This window comes from Lissotriton vulgaris, chromosome 8 (assembly GCF_964263255.1).
Source record: "Lissotriton vulgaris chromosome 8, aLisVul1.2, whole genome shotgun sequence".
NCBI classification, from domain to species: Eukaryota; Metazoa; Chordata; class Amphibia; order Caudata; family Salamandridae; genus Lissotriton; species Lissotriton vulgaris.
In genome coordinates, this window is record NC_141696.1 from 705261135 (window position 1) to 705277477 (window position 16343).

The 16343-nt window shown below is 44.2% G+C and overlaps 1 protein-coding gene across 2 annotated transcripts in view; it reads right to left on the bottom strand.

Moving 5' to 3' along the window:
• Positions 1–16343, bottom strand: part of TLR8 (toll like receptor 8) — a 76039-nt gene that overhangs the window by 12161 nt on the left and 47535 nt on the right. Inside the window, exon 2 of one of the 2 annotated variants that reach the window (XM_086934571.1) lies at positions 11947–12047. The exons of the other annotated variant lie outside the window; for it this stretch is intronic. Coding sequence (XP_086790697.1) covers positions 11947–12004 — 58 coding nt within the window. The 5' untranslated portion in view covers positions 12005–12047. The remainder of the gene's footprint in view (positions 1–11946; positions 12048–16343) is intronic. 2 annotated transcript variants of the gene reach the window in all.

Here is a 16343-nt window from a genome sequence, read left to right on the forward strand (position 1 = left end):
CATATGGCCATGTCTGAACTGGGGTGGCAGAGTGGGCTAAAGAACGGTGATGGATTACATCCAGATTTGTTGACTGGGTGTGAGCGTTTGATTGGTTCAGATGCTCAGTCGATCACCACCCCCTTTTGTACCGCTTTGTTGGCCATTAGTTGGCAGGGTATGCTCAGACGTGAGTCCCTTTCTCACTTTGCCACTGGATTCAAGCAAGCCTGGCTGAAGACGGCTGTAATGCCAGAAACCGGTCCTAGGAAGCTTGAATCCAGTCTAGGGAAGGCATGGCTTGGCAGTTTGGGCTGGACTGTTCCTATGAGGCACAGGGTCAGACTGATTTGCATATGGACATGTCTGAACTGGGGTGGCAGAGTGGGCTAAAGAACGGGGATGGATTAAACCCAGATCTGTTGACTGGGTGTGAGTGTTTGATTGGTTCAGATGCTCCGTCGTTCACCACCCCCTTTCGTACCGCTTTATTCGCCAAAAGTTGGCAGGGAATGCTCAGACGTGAGTCCCTTGCTCACTTTGCACTGGATTCAAGCAAGCCTGGCTGAAGACGGCTGTAATGCCAGAAACCGGTCCTAGGAAGCTTGAATCCGGTCCAGGGAAGGCATGGCTTGGCAGTTCGGGCTGGACTGTTCCCATGAGGCACAGGGTCAGACTGATTTGCATATGGCCATGTCTGAACTGGGGTGGCAGAGTGCGCTAAAGAACGGTGATGGATTAAACCCAGATCTGTTGACTGGGTGTGACTGTTTGATTGGTTCAGATGCTCAGTCCATCACCACCCCCTTTTGTACCGCTTTGTTCACCATAAGTTAGCAGGGAATGCTCAGACGTGAGTCCCTTGCTCACTTTGTCACTGGATTCAAGCAAGCCTGGTTGAAGACAGCTGTAATGCCAGAAACCGGTCCTAGGAAGCTTGAATCCGGTCCAGGGAAGGCATGGCTTGGCAGTTCGGGCTAGACTGTTCCCAGGAGTTAAGGGTCAGACTGATTTGCATATGGCCATGTCTGAACTGGGGTGACAGAGTGGGCTAAAGAACGGTGATGGATTAAACCCAGATCTGTTGACTGGGTGTGAGTGTTTGATTGGTTCAGATGCTCCGTCCATCACCACCCCCTTTTGTACCATTTAATATATATAAGGCACCCCTAAGGAAGGCCATATAAGCCCAAGAGATATTGTGCATTATATTTAAGGTGTGAACATGTATGTGCAAGCCTATATGTCCCTATAGTGACATTACGCATTGAATACTACTATATATGCTAGAGGTCCGTTGGATAACATGGGCTGTCAACTGGGCACCCTCGAGATTGGCATCTCTGTGATTGTACCACCAAAATAAGTCATGTTTTGGTATCAAAAATATGCCTTCTCACCCTGCTATTATTTTCTTGCCATGGGTGATATGACAGGCACCCAGAGGACACCTTATATGTTACCCCCAGCTTTATTGTGTTCTGGCTGATCAGCCCATGCAGTTCCATGACTGCTGCCGCCAAGACAAGATTATGACCTCCTGCCAGGCAATGCAATCACTCCTATGAGTCAGAGACAAAGGTTGGGCAGGAAGGAGGTCACACCTCCCTCATCCCCGGATGGCTAGTGAATTGGCACATCAGAGCTATGAGCGTCAAAGGCTCCACTGCCTCTGATATGCATTGGGCTGTCCTCCTGAGCAGGAAACAACTCTCCCCTTGCCCGAGGCGTGCTTGCACTCAGACAAGGCAGGAAAATTAGCCATGCAGCAAGTGTACTCCCCCAGGTAGGCTAGTCACACCTTTAGACTGAGCAGCCTGGTCTGTACTTCTAAAAGTGAATTCTGACATATTTTTGAGAGCAGAACTAGTGGGTTCTCGGTAGAAAGGATGACATACTTTATCGGATGAGCCATTGGCTATTATCTCCCACAACCCTAACTCCCCTAAATCTAGGATTTAAAGGGCCTCCCCAGACACCAGAGCCTCAGATCCGAACAACTTATTCCAAGGAAGGACCAAGAGGAGAACTGTGTCACCGACAACAGGAGTTTTGTCTACTATCACAAAGCAAAAGAGAGCTACACAGTCCCTGAGGCAACAGACTTGGAACTCAGTCTATGGCCCTCGTCCTTGACAAAAACTCGACACTCCAGAAGAGAGGGAACCTTGTAGAAGCCAAAAGCACCCTTAGTTTGCCCTGTACTAGTCCCTTGCAAGCTGCAGGTAAAAACACTCACTGGAGCTAAAGAATTGCTGGCCATCAGGCCCAAAAAGGGATTACCCAATTCCAGATGGTTCAGTGCGTTGTGGGAGTTGTAGCCTCAGCTGCACCTAAGTCTCAGGCTGCTATGTTACTCCCCCGGTCCAGTAAAGTTTCAAAAGCTTTTCGTTGTGCTTACCTATGCCAAGGCCTGCATTGTCTAACCAACCCCTAAACTTGACTTTGCTGCTACAGAGAATATCTTGCAACTATCATCCGATGTCAGCAGTTTTGCACCTTTTGTTCTTTTGCATTTTGTTTCTTGCAGCACTGTGAAAGTGAGAAAAACAGCACCACCCGGGTCTCCCGTTCAGCAAGTAACTCAACCTGCAAATGACAGGTTGTCACTAGTGGATTTTGCCATTGACCCCAATTTTATTTTCTTTATGTATTTTACTGCACTGATTTAATATTGCTTTAAAAATCTATAACTCCAGTTATATGTATGATATTCCATTCATTTTGGTGTCTAAATCAAGATAAAATACATTCTAGTTGTATAAATTGATGTTGCATTTCTCTCGATCCATGGCAATTACTTATTGTCCATGTTGGTACTCTGAAATGTTTAACACATGTTCCTCTAATAAAGCCTGAATGATCTTTGCCACTCTACTAGGACTGAGCTAAGGATTTATTAGTGTGAATCCAAGGACCATCTTTGGGGTATTGTAATCATATTTCATGGTAATACCACCCAGCCATACCATATAATATTCTACTATCCTTCATGGGTGTTTCAGCTGTGAGGATCATGTACCTGTGTTTCGCAGTAACGCTTGCTCATAAGTGATTTTGCATAAAAATCCACTTAGTTGACTTCAGCATCAAAAATATTTTTTTCTATTTTTTTTCTTGGTTTTCTAATTGGATTGTTAGGGCCCTGTGTAGACCCACATTTGCTTACTACATTATAAAAGACTTGCAGCCACATGCATCATTGTTACATTTTGTGATTTCTTAATTGAGAAAATTAAGGAATCGCAATTAAGAAATCGCAAAAAGCTATGCATTAAGAAATCGCAATATTTTTTGCGATTCCTTAATTTTCCTTAATTGCGATTCACAAATTGCGAATCGCAATTAAGGAATCCCTTCCCATTGATTCCTATTGGCTTAGAGGCCCATAGGAATGAATGGGAAGCCATTCTCATTTTGAGATTCGCAATTAAGGAATCGCAAAATGAGAATGCTATTTCAAGGGTGCAGGGGGGGTCCCAAGGACTCCCCCCTGCACCCCTGAAATTTAACTTTAAGAACATTTTTCACACACACATGCCCCAAGGGCATGTGTGTGTGTAAAATGAAACTTTCAAAAATGCACTTTTGTGCATTTTTTTAAGTTTTAGCAAATTACCATGAAGTTCAACTTCATGGTAATTTACCTCTTCCTATTTGCGAATTCGCAAAAAAAAATATTCATGCATTGCATTTAAGAAATCACAAATTGCGATTTCTTAAATGCAATCGCAATTTAAGAAATCGCAACATAATTGCGATTCCTTAAATTGCAAAAAAATAAAAAAACATGATGCATCCCAAAAAAGGAAATTGCATTCGCAAACGGCCGAATTTTGCGATTCGCACCGTTTGTGAATGCAATTTACCTTGATGCATCTGGGCATTAGAAGCTAGGTAACATTGTCTACATTTTAAATAAGGTCCCAACTTCTAAGTAAAAGTTAGGCACAATGGAGGCTGGTCATGGGCGTCCGCAGAAATTTTTCCAAGGGGGGGCAAAATGTTGAAGTCTCTCCCTCTTTTTCTGACTGCTTTTTACATTCTCCTGCTTTTCTCCCGTTATTTTACTACTGCTTCCTACTTCCATTTTTCTGAGTATTTTCTCATGCTTTTGCTCTATTTTTACTGCTTTTTCCTTAGTCTTCCCCATTGTTCTGACAGTTTTTTCCTGCTTTTGCCTTGTTTTTTTTTACTGCTTTTTCCTTCCTCGCCCCCCCTCCCTCATTTTTCTGACTCTTTCTCCCCTGATTTTTACCTTCCTCTCCTAAAAGTCTCCTTCTATTTTCTACCACATTTCAGAAATTAAACAAAACCAGGCTGGGTTTGCTGTAAAACATACAGGCTGTCAAAAAGCCCCAAACTTCAAGTTCAATAGTTTTAAATTAATCTATAGTTAGATCTGAACATGAAGCACAGGACAGAGAGGCTGCCTCTCGCTCTGTCTGACTGGAGAGGAGCCTGCGCAGTGTGCACTTGCTGGGGGCTAAGCAGGGCGGGGCAGGTCGGAGTTGGACAATGATTGGTCCAGCTCTCGATTTGCATCATGTCAGACAATTAGGCGATGTGGTAGTCAGCTATCATTGGTAGCGCTAAGCTACCCAATGACAGTACTGCCTGCCTCACCTGCCTGTAATGCCTCCTGAGGTTCCTGGTGGCTGTCCCATGTGATTGGTAGCTGAGCGCTATGCTAAATGTCATTGGTAGTACGATAGCACTCAGCTATCAATGACATGAGTCATGTGACTTGACGTTGGTTGCAACCTGGCATGGCACAGGACTCGTAAAATGACGCCCGCGGCCCGCAGCTCCCGGCAGTATTAGCCCCGGGCCGTACAATGTGTGACTCGCTGTCTGACTACTTACAGCCCGGGTTCTGAGACGGTGCAGCCGCCACCCGGGGGCCATTATTTTTGGTAAGTATTCCCACTCCAGCAGCCCGGTGTTTCACTGTTAAGCTGCTGGAGTGCCTGCGTTACAAACAAGCATTTGCAATGCAATAGGTCCAGCATTTACGCGAGTTTAAGCTATTGACATTGCAAATAACAATACCTTTTATTTTTGTTTTAGTTTTTAAAACATGTTTAAAACATAAATATAAGGCATTGTCATTTGCAGTGCCAATAGCTTAAACTTGTGTAGACATAGGGGCATTAAATGATTTACCCAGAATCACAGGATGTTTGAGCTTCCTGCCAGACTTGAACCTGGTACCCCACTTCAAAATCAGCCTTAGACCGCCCCAGCAATCTGCTGCACCCATAAAAGATCCAAGAATCAGCTTTCCTTATGATGGCTGCTTCGCTGGTTTTTTTTTTTTCGATACATACTTAGGACAGACAGCCATTGGCAGTGGGAAACTTTAAATGAGTTATAGTGCTGCGTTGTTGATCCATCACTAATAGTTAAAGTAAACCAAGTACTTTGGTAACGCTAGTTTTAACCCTTTAACCCTTTCGATGCTCATGACGGAACGGTTCCGTCATGAGCATCGGTCGAGCTGTGCTCATGGCGGAACCGTTCCATCATGACCACACCCATTAACATTGGGGCCCAGCACCGGCGGTAAATCGGGGCAGCACGGATGAGGTTAAGCCTTGTAAGAAGTTGGAAGGACCTTGCTAAGTGGCTCTAATAACGACAGACATACCTTTCAACATTGTTGGTGTGGGGAGGGCAACCAGACATTTTGGAATGAAAGTCCCAGGCAAGGCACTATGCAAGTCAACGAGGAGACCTGAGGCCTTTCCATGGCCAGAAAGGAGTCTAGGGCTTTACGTCTAGAGAACTTGCAGGAATGTTACATACGGAAAACCACGTGTTACCAATGCCAGGGTCAGGTGTCAGGTAAAATAGTTCTAGTGTGGGATACCCTCTAAAAGTGAATTATGGCTGCATTTCCCCTCTGAATTACTTTGCAGCCTTCCTGCCTCCTCGGGGACTCAATATGTCTCCTTTGATTTGAGTGAGTCTAAAAGCAAAAAACGCAGCAGGCGTCGCTTAAATGAACCCAATGCCAAGGCAAGACTTCAAAACAGAAGGATTGCTCTGCGATTGCAGCTAAAAATCTTAAAGCCGTACTTTAACAACATGCCTGTCATGGGCCATGGCAAAGGAAGAGAAACTGATAGATTTTCGTTTTTTTGTACACACTTAATGTCGTTATATAACCATGTGCCAGCCCAAACATAACCAACGTTTCGGATGGCTGGCTGCACCTGTTCGGCCCGCACCGGACCAGAGATCCAGGGGGGGGCAAGCGCCCCCCCCCTTGCCCCCTCCTGCGGACGCCCATGAGGCTGGTCAGAATCTTGATAAGGTAGTCATCCCATCCCTGAGGATAATAGATCCAAGGGTATTGTGCAAAGCAAGTGGCATTAGCTACAAAGTAACAACTAAGAGGGAGGACCTGGAGAGGCTCATCAGCTCCTAAGAGAAAGAGAGAAGAGTGAAGGAGGGCCATGCCTCAGAGCATGATCTTGAAGAGAATGAGGATGAAGCCCCGGCCCAGATAAATAATTGTGGGGAAGGAGGTGAACACTTCAACTCTATACCCATCCCCAGACACCCCTCACCATTGGGAAGTGACAAAAGTCCCTCTAGAAACCCCCACACTAAAAGGTTGCATGGGTCCTGGGGAATGAAATTGACCAAATCTGCCGGGATGAGAGAAAGCTTGAATTTGAGGAGAGGAGATTAGTCCTTGAAGTGAGAAGAGTTACTGTGGGCCTTAGGCCCAAAGATGGTGGCAGTAATACTAATACCAGGTACAAGGAGGAATTCCTTGACCCTAAGATCCCCAGAAGGATTGTCCGCAAGTTTAGTGAGGGTGATGATATTGACAAACAGTCTGCAGCCTTTGAGAGGGCGTGCACAGTGAGGAGAATACAACACCAAAGATGCGGCTCTCTACTTTGAGAGTGATTCTCAGCTGAGTCTTATCAGCATATGAAAGAGGCCTTGATAGAAGAATGTAGACTAACTACAGAAGAGTACAGGGTAAAGTTCAGAGACACCCATAAAGTTCAAAAACAGACATGGGTGGACTTTGTGGACCCTTCAGTTAAAAGCACTAGATGGCTGGATCAAGGGCAATGAGGTGGACACTAATGATGGCCTGTATAATTTAATTATGAAGGAGCTCATTTTAAATAATTTTACCAGAGAGAAATTGCATCAGAATTTGATGGATTCTAAGTTGTCTGCACCCAGAAAGCTGCATGAGATCTGACAGATGGGACAGAACCTGGGTGTCCAGAAAGACCCATATTAGAAGTGACCTGAAAAAGGATTCACTGACCTCCCAGCAGGGAAAGGAGGTAAACAGAAAACCAAGAAAAATAGTAGTTCTCTAAAGTCCCCCAAACTGCTTCTCAGTAGGGGGGCCGAGACTACTGCCAGGCAAAAGCAAGGGGTAACACGGTAAGAACTAGAATCCAGCAAAGGCTTCTGTGTTATGTCGTGACTGTCATCAGGAAAGACATAAGAGAGGAGATGCAGCATATTCCAAAAAGTCCTCCAATGTTGTACAGTCCAAGAGATAGGCTAACATAGGAGTGGTGGTAGAGGTATACTCTTGAGAGGCCAGAGCTTACAAAGGCCACTTTAGTTTCCCTGGGTGGGATGGATTTTGAAACCCTGGCTGTTTTGCCTCCAAGCTTGGAGAAGTATAGACAAGGGCTAAATATTAATGTGATGGAGGTAGAGGCTTTGAGGGAAATGTGCCAATGCCACTATGGTGGCAGCTAGACGGTTGTACAAGGACAATATGTTACCTAGTGTCAGTCACCAGGTTACCAATTCTGACAATTAGATTGAGCTCCATTCAATGGCCTTGGTATGCTTAGATTGGGGAGGGGGTACTTGCCCAAAGAAGGTGGTTGTATCCACTGCCATCCCAGTGGAGTGTCTGTTTGGAAATGATCTTGAGACTTCTGCATGGGCAGAGGTGGAAAGGAAGTCTAATGCAGAAATGCTGGGTCTCCCTGAGTGGGTGTGTGTGTTACTGCCAGAGCACAGGTAGTACTTTAGGAAGGTTCATGGGGCCTTGGATCCTGAAACACTGGATCTAGTGACCCCAACCAGGAGAAAGGGCAAGAAGTCTGCCTAGGCAACTTCTATGAGGTTATAGCACCAGGGGGAGAGTTCTCCTGTGGGAGATGCCCCAGTACTTGAGGAGAGAACTGCAGCTGATGGTGTTTGGCCTGACCTGGAGGAGTTCTCCATTTCAGGTGTACCCTCCAGAGAGGACACATGCCAACGGCAAAATCAGTGCCCTACTCTTGAGGGGCTTAGGCAGCAAACTGCAAGGCAGTAAGAGGGAGATGACAGTGCTACCTACAAACTCTTCTGGGAGGATGGGCTTCTGTACACTGAGGCCAGGGACCTAAAGCCAGGTGCAGACAAGAGAATGGTGGTCCCCTGAATGTACAGAGAGTCCATCCTTACTTTGTCCCATGACATCCCCTAGCTGGACATCTGGAACAAACCAAAACCTGAGAAAGGTTGTTTGCCCATTTTTATTTGCCCCTGATGTCTGTAAAACGCGACAGAGTTCTGTTGCTCTTGTAAGGTGCACAACAAAAGGCTCCCTTTATATCACTACCAGTGGCTGGGACATCCTTTGAGAGGGTATGAGTTGACATTGTTGGTCCCCTTGACCTGCAAACTTCATCTGGTAATAGATGTATCCTAGTAGTGGTGGACCATTCCATTAGATTCCCAGAGGCAATTACCCTCAGGACTACGACTGCTTCTGCAGTAGAAAATACCCTCCTTGAAATTTTCACCATCATTTGGTTTCCTAGAGAGGTGGTCTCTGGTAGACCTAAAAGCTATGTTGGACGAATGTGGTGTGAACTATAAGTTCACTTCCCCTTAGCACCCTCACCCAAATGGTTTAGTTGAACAGCTTGACAAAACCATGAAAATCATGATAATGGGCCTCCTTGAAAAACTCAAAAGGAGATGGGATGACCTGTTACCTTGCCCACTGTTTGCATACAGAGAGGTGAACAAAAGGTAGTTGGATTCAGACCATTTGAACTTTTGTTTCACCATCTTGTAAGGGTTCAATTAAGTCTTGTAAGGGAAGGATGGGAGAGACCTCTCAAAGAGCCCAAGTAATACCTAGTGGACTAAGTGTCAGGCCTACGTCCGCTTACAATAGAATACATGAGATAGCAAATAGGAACCTAGAGCACAGCAGGAGCTTATCAAGCACTGGTAGGATCAGATGTCAACCCAGATGGAGTACCAACCAGGTCAGCTGGTGTGGGTGTTGGAGCCTGTGGCTCCCCAGCTGCTCTATGACATATTGACTGGGCCCTATTTAATCTTAGAGTACAAAGGTGGGTATTACCTCTTTGGTTGACTTAGGGACCCCAAGTAGTCCTCACAGAGTTCTCCATGTAAACCACCTAAAACAGAGATGACTTGACCATGCTCATGGTCACTGATAGAGTCCAGTATTGTATTGTATTGTTATTTATATAGCGCGGTTGCTGCCCAATGGGCGTCCAAGCGCTGAAGTGTGAAGACAGAACTGGGAGTGACGGAAGGTTTATGGTTTGATGGATTTGGCAAACAGGTAGGTTTTCAATTGTTTGCGGAAGGAGAGTAGGTTTGGATTAGTTCGGAGATGCAAAGGAAGTGAGTTCCACATCTTAGAGGCGTTTAGGGAGAACATCCTTCCTCCGGACCTAGCTCTTTTCACTCTGGGTACCGCGGCCAGGAAGGCCTCCGTGGATCGAAGGTTTCTCTTTGGGTGGTATTGGGTGACTAGCTGTGCGATGATAGCTGGACCAGACTTCCAGAAGGCCCAGTAGGAGGTAAGAGAACCCTCCCTCACCTGCTGTCAAACAACCCCATGATGTGTCAGTTGAAGGTGCTGTCTTGTTTGACACTCTTACTGCAAAAAAGAAGCAATCTGACTGCAGGCAAGTCCTGGAACAGTTTGCTGATCTGTTTTCATCAACCACTGGAGAGACACCATGTTGGACCCAAGATGTGAACACTGGTGACAGTCTCCCTAACAAAAACACAATTTACAGGTTTTCCCACCAAGTTAAGGCTTGTATTTAGACAGAGGTCAGCAAGATGTTAGACACAGGGTTCTTGAAGATTCTGACAGTCCCTGGGTTAGCCCAGTGATACTTGTCCCCAAAACTCAATCTAAAGGGAACCTTTGATTTGACATCAGGGTACTGGCAGATTGGACTAACCCAGGGACTCTCCCGGGAGCAAAAGAGAGATCAGCATTTTCCACCCAATAAGGCCTTCACCAGTTCAAAATGATGCCTTTTGGGTTAAAAATTCACCTGCCACTTTCCAGGGGTTGGTGAATAAAGTTTTTTCAGGATTGGATGACTTCAGTGCAGCATATCTAGATGATATTGCTCTCTTTATTTCCACCTGGGAAGATCACCTGGTTCCATCTCAAGGAAGTGTTACAGGCCTATCCATCCAGCAAGTGCCAGATAAGGTAGAATTCTGTAGCATATTTGGGCCACATTGTAGTTGGAGCCCAAGTAAAGCCTCAATACCCAATATTCAGAGTATTCTGGACTGGGAATCTCCCAAAACTCAGACTCAAGTCAGGACATTCCTTTGCTTGACTGGGTACTACAGGAGGATTGTAAAAGGTATTTGACCACTGTGGCTCTACTAACTGAACTTACCTCCAAAAAGCAGCCTAAGAAGGTCATATGGACCACAGGATCCCAAAAGGCCGTTTGCACCGTGAAATAGGTCATGTGCTCTGCACTAGTACTGAAGGCACCTGACCATGGAAAGGAGTACATTGTGCAAATAGACACTTATGACCATGTGAATGAGGCAGTATCATCACAAACCAATGAGGAGGGTCAGGATCAACCAGTTACCTACATCAGCAGGGGACTCCTCCATAGAGAGCAGCACTGGAGTGCTATTGAGAGGGAAGCCTTTGTAGTGGTTTGGTCCATGAAGATGCTAAGACCCTACTTGTTTGGCACTCGCTTCAAGATTCAAACTGACCGACCCCAGGCCTCTCAGATGGCTGATGCAGATGAGAAGGGAAAACCCTAAACGCCCATTTCCCTACAAGGAATGGACTTTACAGTGGAACAAAGAGCAGGGACTGACCATGTCACTGCAGATGGACTTTACAGGTTGTTGCACCAAGATGATGAGAACTAACAGGAGATACAGGAGAGGTTGCTCATCACCTTTCACCTGAGGAGGGGCATGTAGGAACGTGCCCCTTTTTGTTGCTCTCCCCCACATTTTGCTCCAAATCTTGATGGTTATGACTCTGATAGTGCACTGGAGTCCAATGCCCATACCCTAGTGACTGTGCTCCCTCTTACAACTGTTATGTGTGACTTTGTAACACCAAATTAGCAAAAGCTTTACACCCTTAAAAGTCCCTAGTATATGATACCAGGGATACTCAAGGCATTGAGGGTAAAGGGTCCCCAGGGCTGTAGCATGAGTTTGCGCCACCCTGGTTGACCCATGCAACCTACTGACAGCAGGCCTACCAGTGACAGACAAATGGAGCAGTGCAAGCTGCTAAAACTCGATTCAATTGATTAAAAACTTTATTCAGCATATATATAACAGCCATAAAAGTGAATACAGGAATAACAACATATACAAATAATTAAAACCTGTAGTCACAATCATAAACAGTACCTAAAAAAAAAAATAACTTCATCCTTATTCATTATTTACAGTTACTAGTCATCAAATCAAGTTAATATTTCTACAGTCCTCCAACATTTAGGACATGATACTTTTTTGCGCCTTGATTGCTTTCAGGATAAAAAAGTGCAATGTAAAAATAGAACCCGCTATAATTCAAGTCAAGCATATATTTCAGGGCAGCAATATGTGATCTTATGTTTTGTGTTAACAGAAGGGGTTTTAGATAAAATCTCCTGAAATACATAAAAAAATCACAAAATAACTTAAAATGAGCTGTACTTTTCTTGCTCCGTCCATCGCAAGGACAGGTAATCGTATCTTGAGAGCAGGATTTCATTGCAGGGAAGGCCACCAAATAATGGGCAGTCCCAAATTTGAATCTAGTGAATACAAAACAATGTGATAAATTATTAACCCTAGATAAATAGCTTTGACAAACCTCTTGCAGCAAAAGCAAAATGTAAAACATACCAGTTGACTTTCCCACTTCAGATCTCATACAAGATTCCCATTGATAATTCATAAAGGTATCTTTAGTAGAACATTTTAAGAAAGAGTTCACTTGTGAGGGATTGGACCGGATTGGTCCCTTAAACAGTTTGCTAAAAATAGAATTAATGTAACCTAACCAAAGAATGCTCAGGGCTTTGTCCAAGGACAGATGATCTAATATAACTGATTTGGTGAAGCTGGTCTGATTTTTAACCCAAAGAGAGTGCCATAGTAGCAATGGACGTAGCTCAAGCATGTCCTCTAAATACTGAAACCTACCTTCCTGGGGAGCAGAATTCATAGATGTGGAGATACGTAAACATAGTAACATTTTAAAAAACTGTTGTCTTCAACCTGCAATGATTTGTTATTTTTTTTAAAAACACCAGCCCCATTGTTAGCAGTAGCAACTACTCTAGCTTTATAAATCACTACCATATCTCTGATTGGGTGAATTCCCAATTTTGCTGAGAACCTAAAAATCCCATGGGAACATCTACTCATTTTAGCTCTAACATGAGTTAGCTCATGCAGCAATGACCCAATACTTGCATATGCAATACCGAAATAGCAGAAAGTGATAACAGTGGCTATTGGGGTATTGTCAATGTAGAAGGATGCACATTTGTTTGGCTTGTCACCGCATATCAAGGTAAAAGTTTTAGTTTTATTAACCACAATTTCCCTGCAGAGATAAATTCTCCAAATGTGGTCATTAATCCCTGTAGGCCAACCGGTGTCCTAGAAATCGAAACAGCATTGTCCACATATAATAGCACTGGTGTAGGACTCCCAGCGACTCGTGGAGCATCGGCTTGGACTACCTGAATGGCCTTGTCCTCCTCATAAAAAAACAAGGGAAACAATAGGGGGGTGCAGGGCGCAACCTTGCTGACTGCCTCTTTTCACACTGAAATTCGGTGTGCACTCAGCATGGGGTCCTAACCGAATCCCACGTGTTAACTTCTCATACAGCCTAGCCAAGAAACAAATAATTGGTCTAGGGGCACCAAGGGCAAGCAAGATTGGTCAATGGATGTAATGATCTACTAAGTCAAATGCACTGCTTAGATATGCAAAGCAAAGGTACAATATACCACCTTCAACACAAGAATATTCACCTATTAGCAGATCCAAGTTCTCACATTGCTCTGGAGTCCCCAATCCGTGCCTGAAACCATACTGTGTCAGTGAAAGTAGCAAGTTTTCAGATACCCATTCCTCTAATCCCTTTAGGAATACCCCGCTCATCACTTTCATCGAGGAATCTAAAAGCGACATCGGGCGATAGTTTTTCAGTTCGGATTTGCAACCCTTTTTTTCAATTTGGTATAATGATGGAGGTATCCCATGTGATGGAATCACATTGGTTGAAGCTGCATTAAATACTTTTGTCAGAATGGGGCTCCACAAGTCTATAGCTGTTTCAAAGACATCCACTGGTACCCCATGAGGGCCTGGTGCTTTCCCCCTACACTTTCTTTCAGGGCTAACGAAACCTCATAGATGGTAATATTCAATAGAAGAAGAGTCCAGTAACATGGCACCTCACTGTGTTAAAACCCACTCGCCAAATCGGACTGTTTGAAAATATCTGAAAAGTGCACAACCCAGGAGTCACAAGGAACATGAGAGACAACCTCTGGGATCAAGCCACTTTTTAGGAATGATGAATTAACTGGATCCCAGAAAGTTTATTTATTAACTGAGGTATCTGCAACCAGAGACAAATTCATCCAAGCTTCCTCTTGAAGCTCTTTTTTCTGGGCAGAAAGGGCCTGTTTATAATTAAATCACAGTGTATTAATCTCATTATGTCTGGGTTGACAGTGAAGGGCCAGTTTCAATTGCTTGGAGGCATCGGTACATGCATGATTGAACCAGTTTTTGTTTTTTCCGTGTATTGAATTACAAGTTCGGGTCAGTAGGGAATTAAGTGAGCAAGTAATATCGGTAAAACTGACCAATAACTGGTTAGGGGTATCTTCATCTGTGAAATAGTAGGAGATATCAACATGATTCCTAGAAACTATATCATTTAATAATCTGTGAGGATTGATGCCAGCCCACTAAACGTGTACCCCATTTGGTCTAGTGGGAAATTATATAGTTAACTATTCTAATATGGACTTTGCACTTCCTCCCCACAATGAAAAGGCCAGTATGATGAAGTTATGGTTGTTTGTTGCTGACTGACCAACACTAGGGGTACACAACACTAGGGGTACCACACAAGTTAGTAGCATAGGTGGAAATCATAATGTGGTCAATGAAGGGTGAAGCATTTCTTCCAGTAAAAGTTGGAATCTGACCTCCATTGTTATAGCGCTCACATTTAAATAACTGTAAATCATACTTCGTGATAATAAGATTCAATGAACCCACATACTCTTTGTGACTAAAGTGTGTATTACCGGCCCCTCCTGGTTGGGTGCCCCACATACCCTAGTTGCCAACAATGGGTAAGCTTGTATATTAAAATCCCGTGCCCATATGGGTTCAAAACTACTATGAAGATAAGGCAAACGTGTATCCAGGCCACATTCAAATGCAGAGACCACTTTGCTATGGGTGGAGTCAAATACATTATTATAAAAATTGATCAATACCAGATTCTGACCCCCTTTAGATGTTATCCACAATATTTGTGAGTGAGGTCCAATTATTAATGTTTTCTTGACACGCAAAGGGAGCATATTTGAAATAAGAATAAAAAGTCCCCCTTTGTCCTTGCCAGCAGGGGAGGGTATAGTCTCTTCTTGCCAGTGCGATAAAAAACCCTCAACATGGATAGGAGCTAAGCACCATGTTTCCTGTATACAAATGACATCAAGATCACTAATAAAATAAGAATACTCAGGGGAACCCAGCTTAGTTCCTAGACCACCCACATTCCATGTTGCAATTTTATAGCCTCCGTCCAGATTTAAACTGGGGTTACAAAGGGATGACATATTATTCTATGAGCTACTAGGAAAAGTATTGTTAGCAGTATTATTACTCAAACGTAAGTAGTCAGTGGCTAAACTAGACCCTGGCAAAGGCTTGTCTATTGGAATAGTATCCAATAGATCTGGATCCGTATCTACATTGTTAATCCTCAGAGGGGCATTATCTCTCGTAACAGTAAGGCACAGGTTTTGACAATCATTGTCCGGAAGGGTACTTAGTGCTTAAAACCTATTGGATACAGCCAGTGGCAGGCATGGTAGAAAGTCTGAGCATAAGGCATTAGACATATTACAGGCAACATTAAATATAGGATAAACATTATGTAGGTGCCTATAAAAGAAGACCAAAGTTATTAGAGAAACATTCAAAGCCACGGGGAGGGAGGTATGGCCCTGATTAAGACTTCCCTCACCCAGTTAGGATCCTGAAAGTTGATGATAATACAGTCCCCTTTGGCGCTCATCCTCAGAGGTCCAATCCATACCACTCTCCTGAGGGAAAAGGATTTGGGGTGCTCTCCTTATCGGATAATGACAGTTCCTGTGAAGCCAGTGTGCCACTCTATTTTTCAGGGATTCATTGATTTCTATTCATCCTGGACACAAAGAGGGAACGTTAGCTAAAACTGACACGTAGGGGTAGCATGCTGGGGGTAAATGGATTGTTACATGATCTCCAACAGAATTTAAAGAGCTGTCACCTAATAAATCTAATTTTGTGTGCTGCAACTCAGTATGATGCTCAAGGCTTTGCTCGAGCGAGCCTTAATCACCAAGGCTAATAGGCAATCCACTAATGTTGTAATTCTAGTCATAAATGGAGCCCAATGTGTGGCTCATCACAGAGAACTGGGCAAGTAACGACATCTGCATTCATTGAAGTGGCAAGCCCGCGAATACACATTCCACCAACTACCCCTGGGCCCTTCTTACAAATTCTCTTCTTCTTTGGTGTTGGTAGGTGGGCAAGAAAAGTTGGATCCTCGGGGGTTAGATCTAGCACAGGCTCTGATGATGAAGGGGGGCTGAAAAAATATCCAAGCCCTCAATGGCACTAGACTAAGCTAAACACCAACAAGACCCAAATTGTGAACTTTGGGAAGAGCACCTCATCATGGTACTCCACCTGTTGACCAACAGGACTAGGACCAACACTCATGGCCACCTCCCACATTAAGAACTTCGAGCTAATAATTGACAGAAAAATTGACGTGACCTCCCAAGTCCATCCTG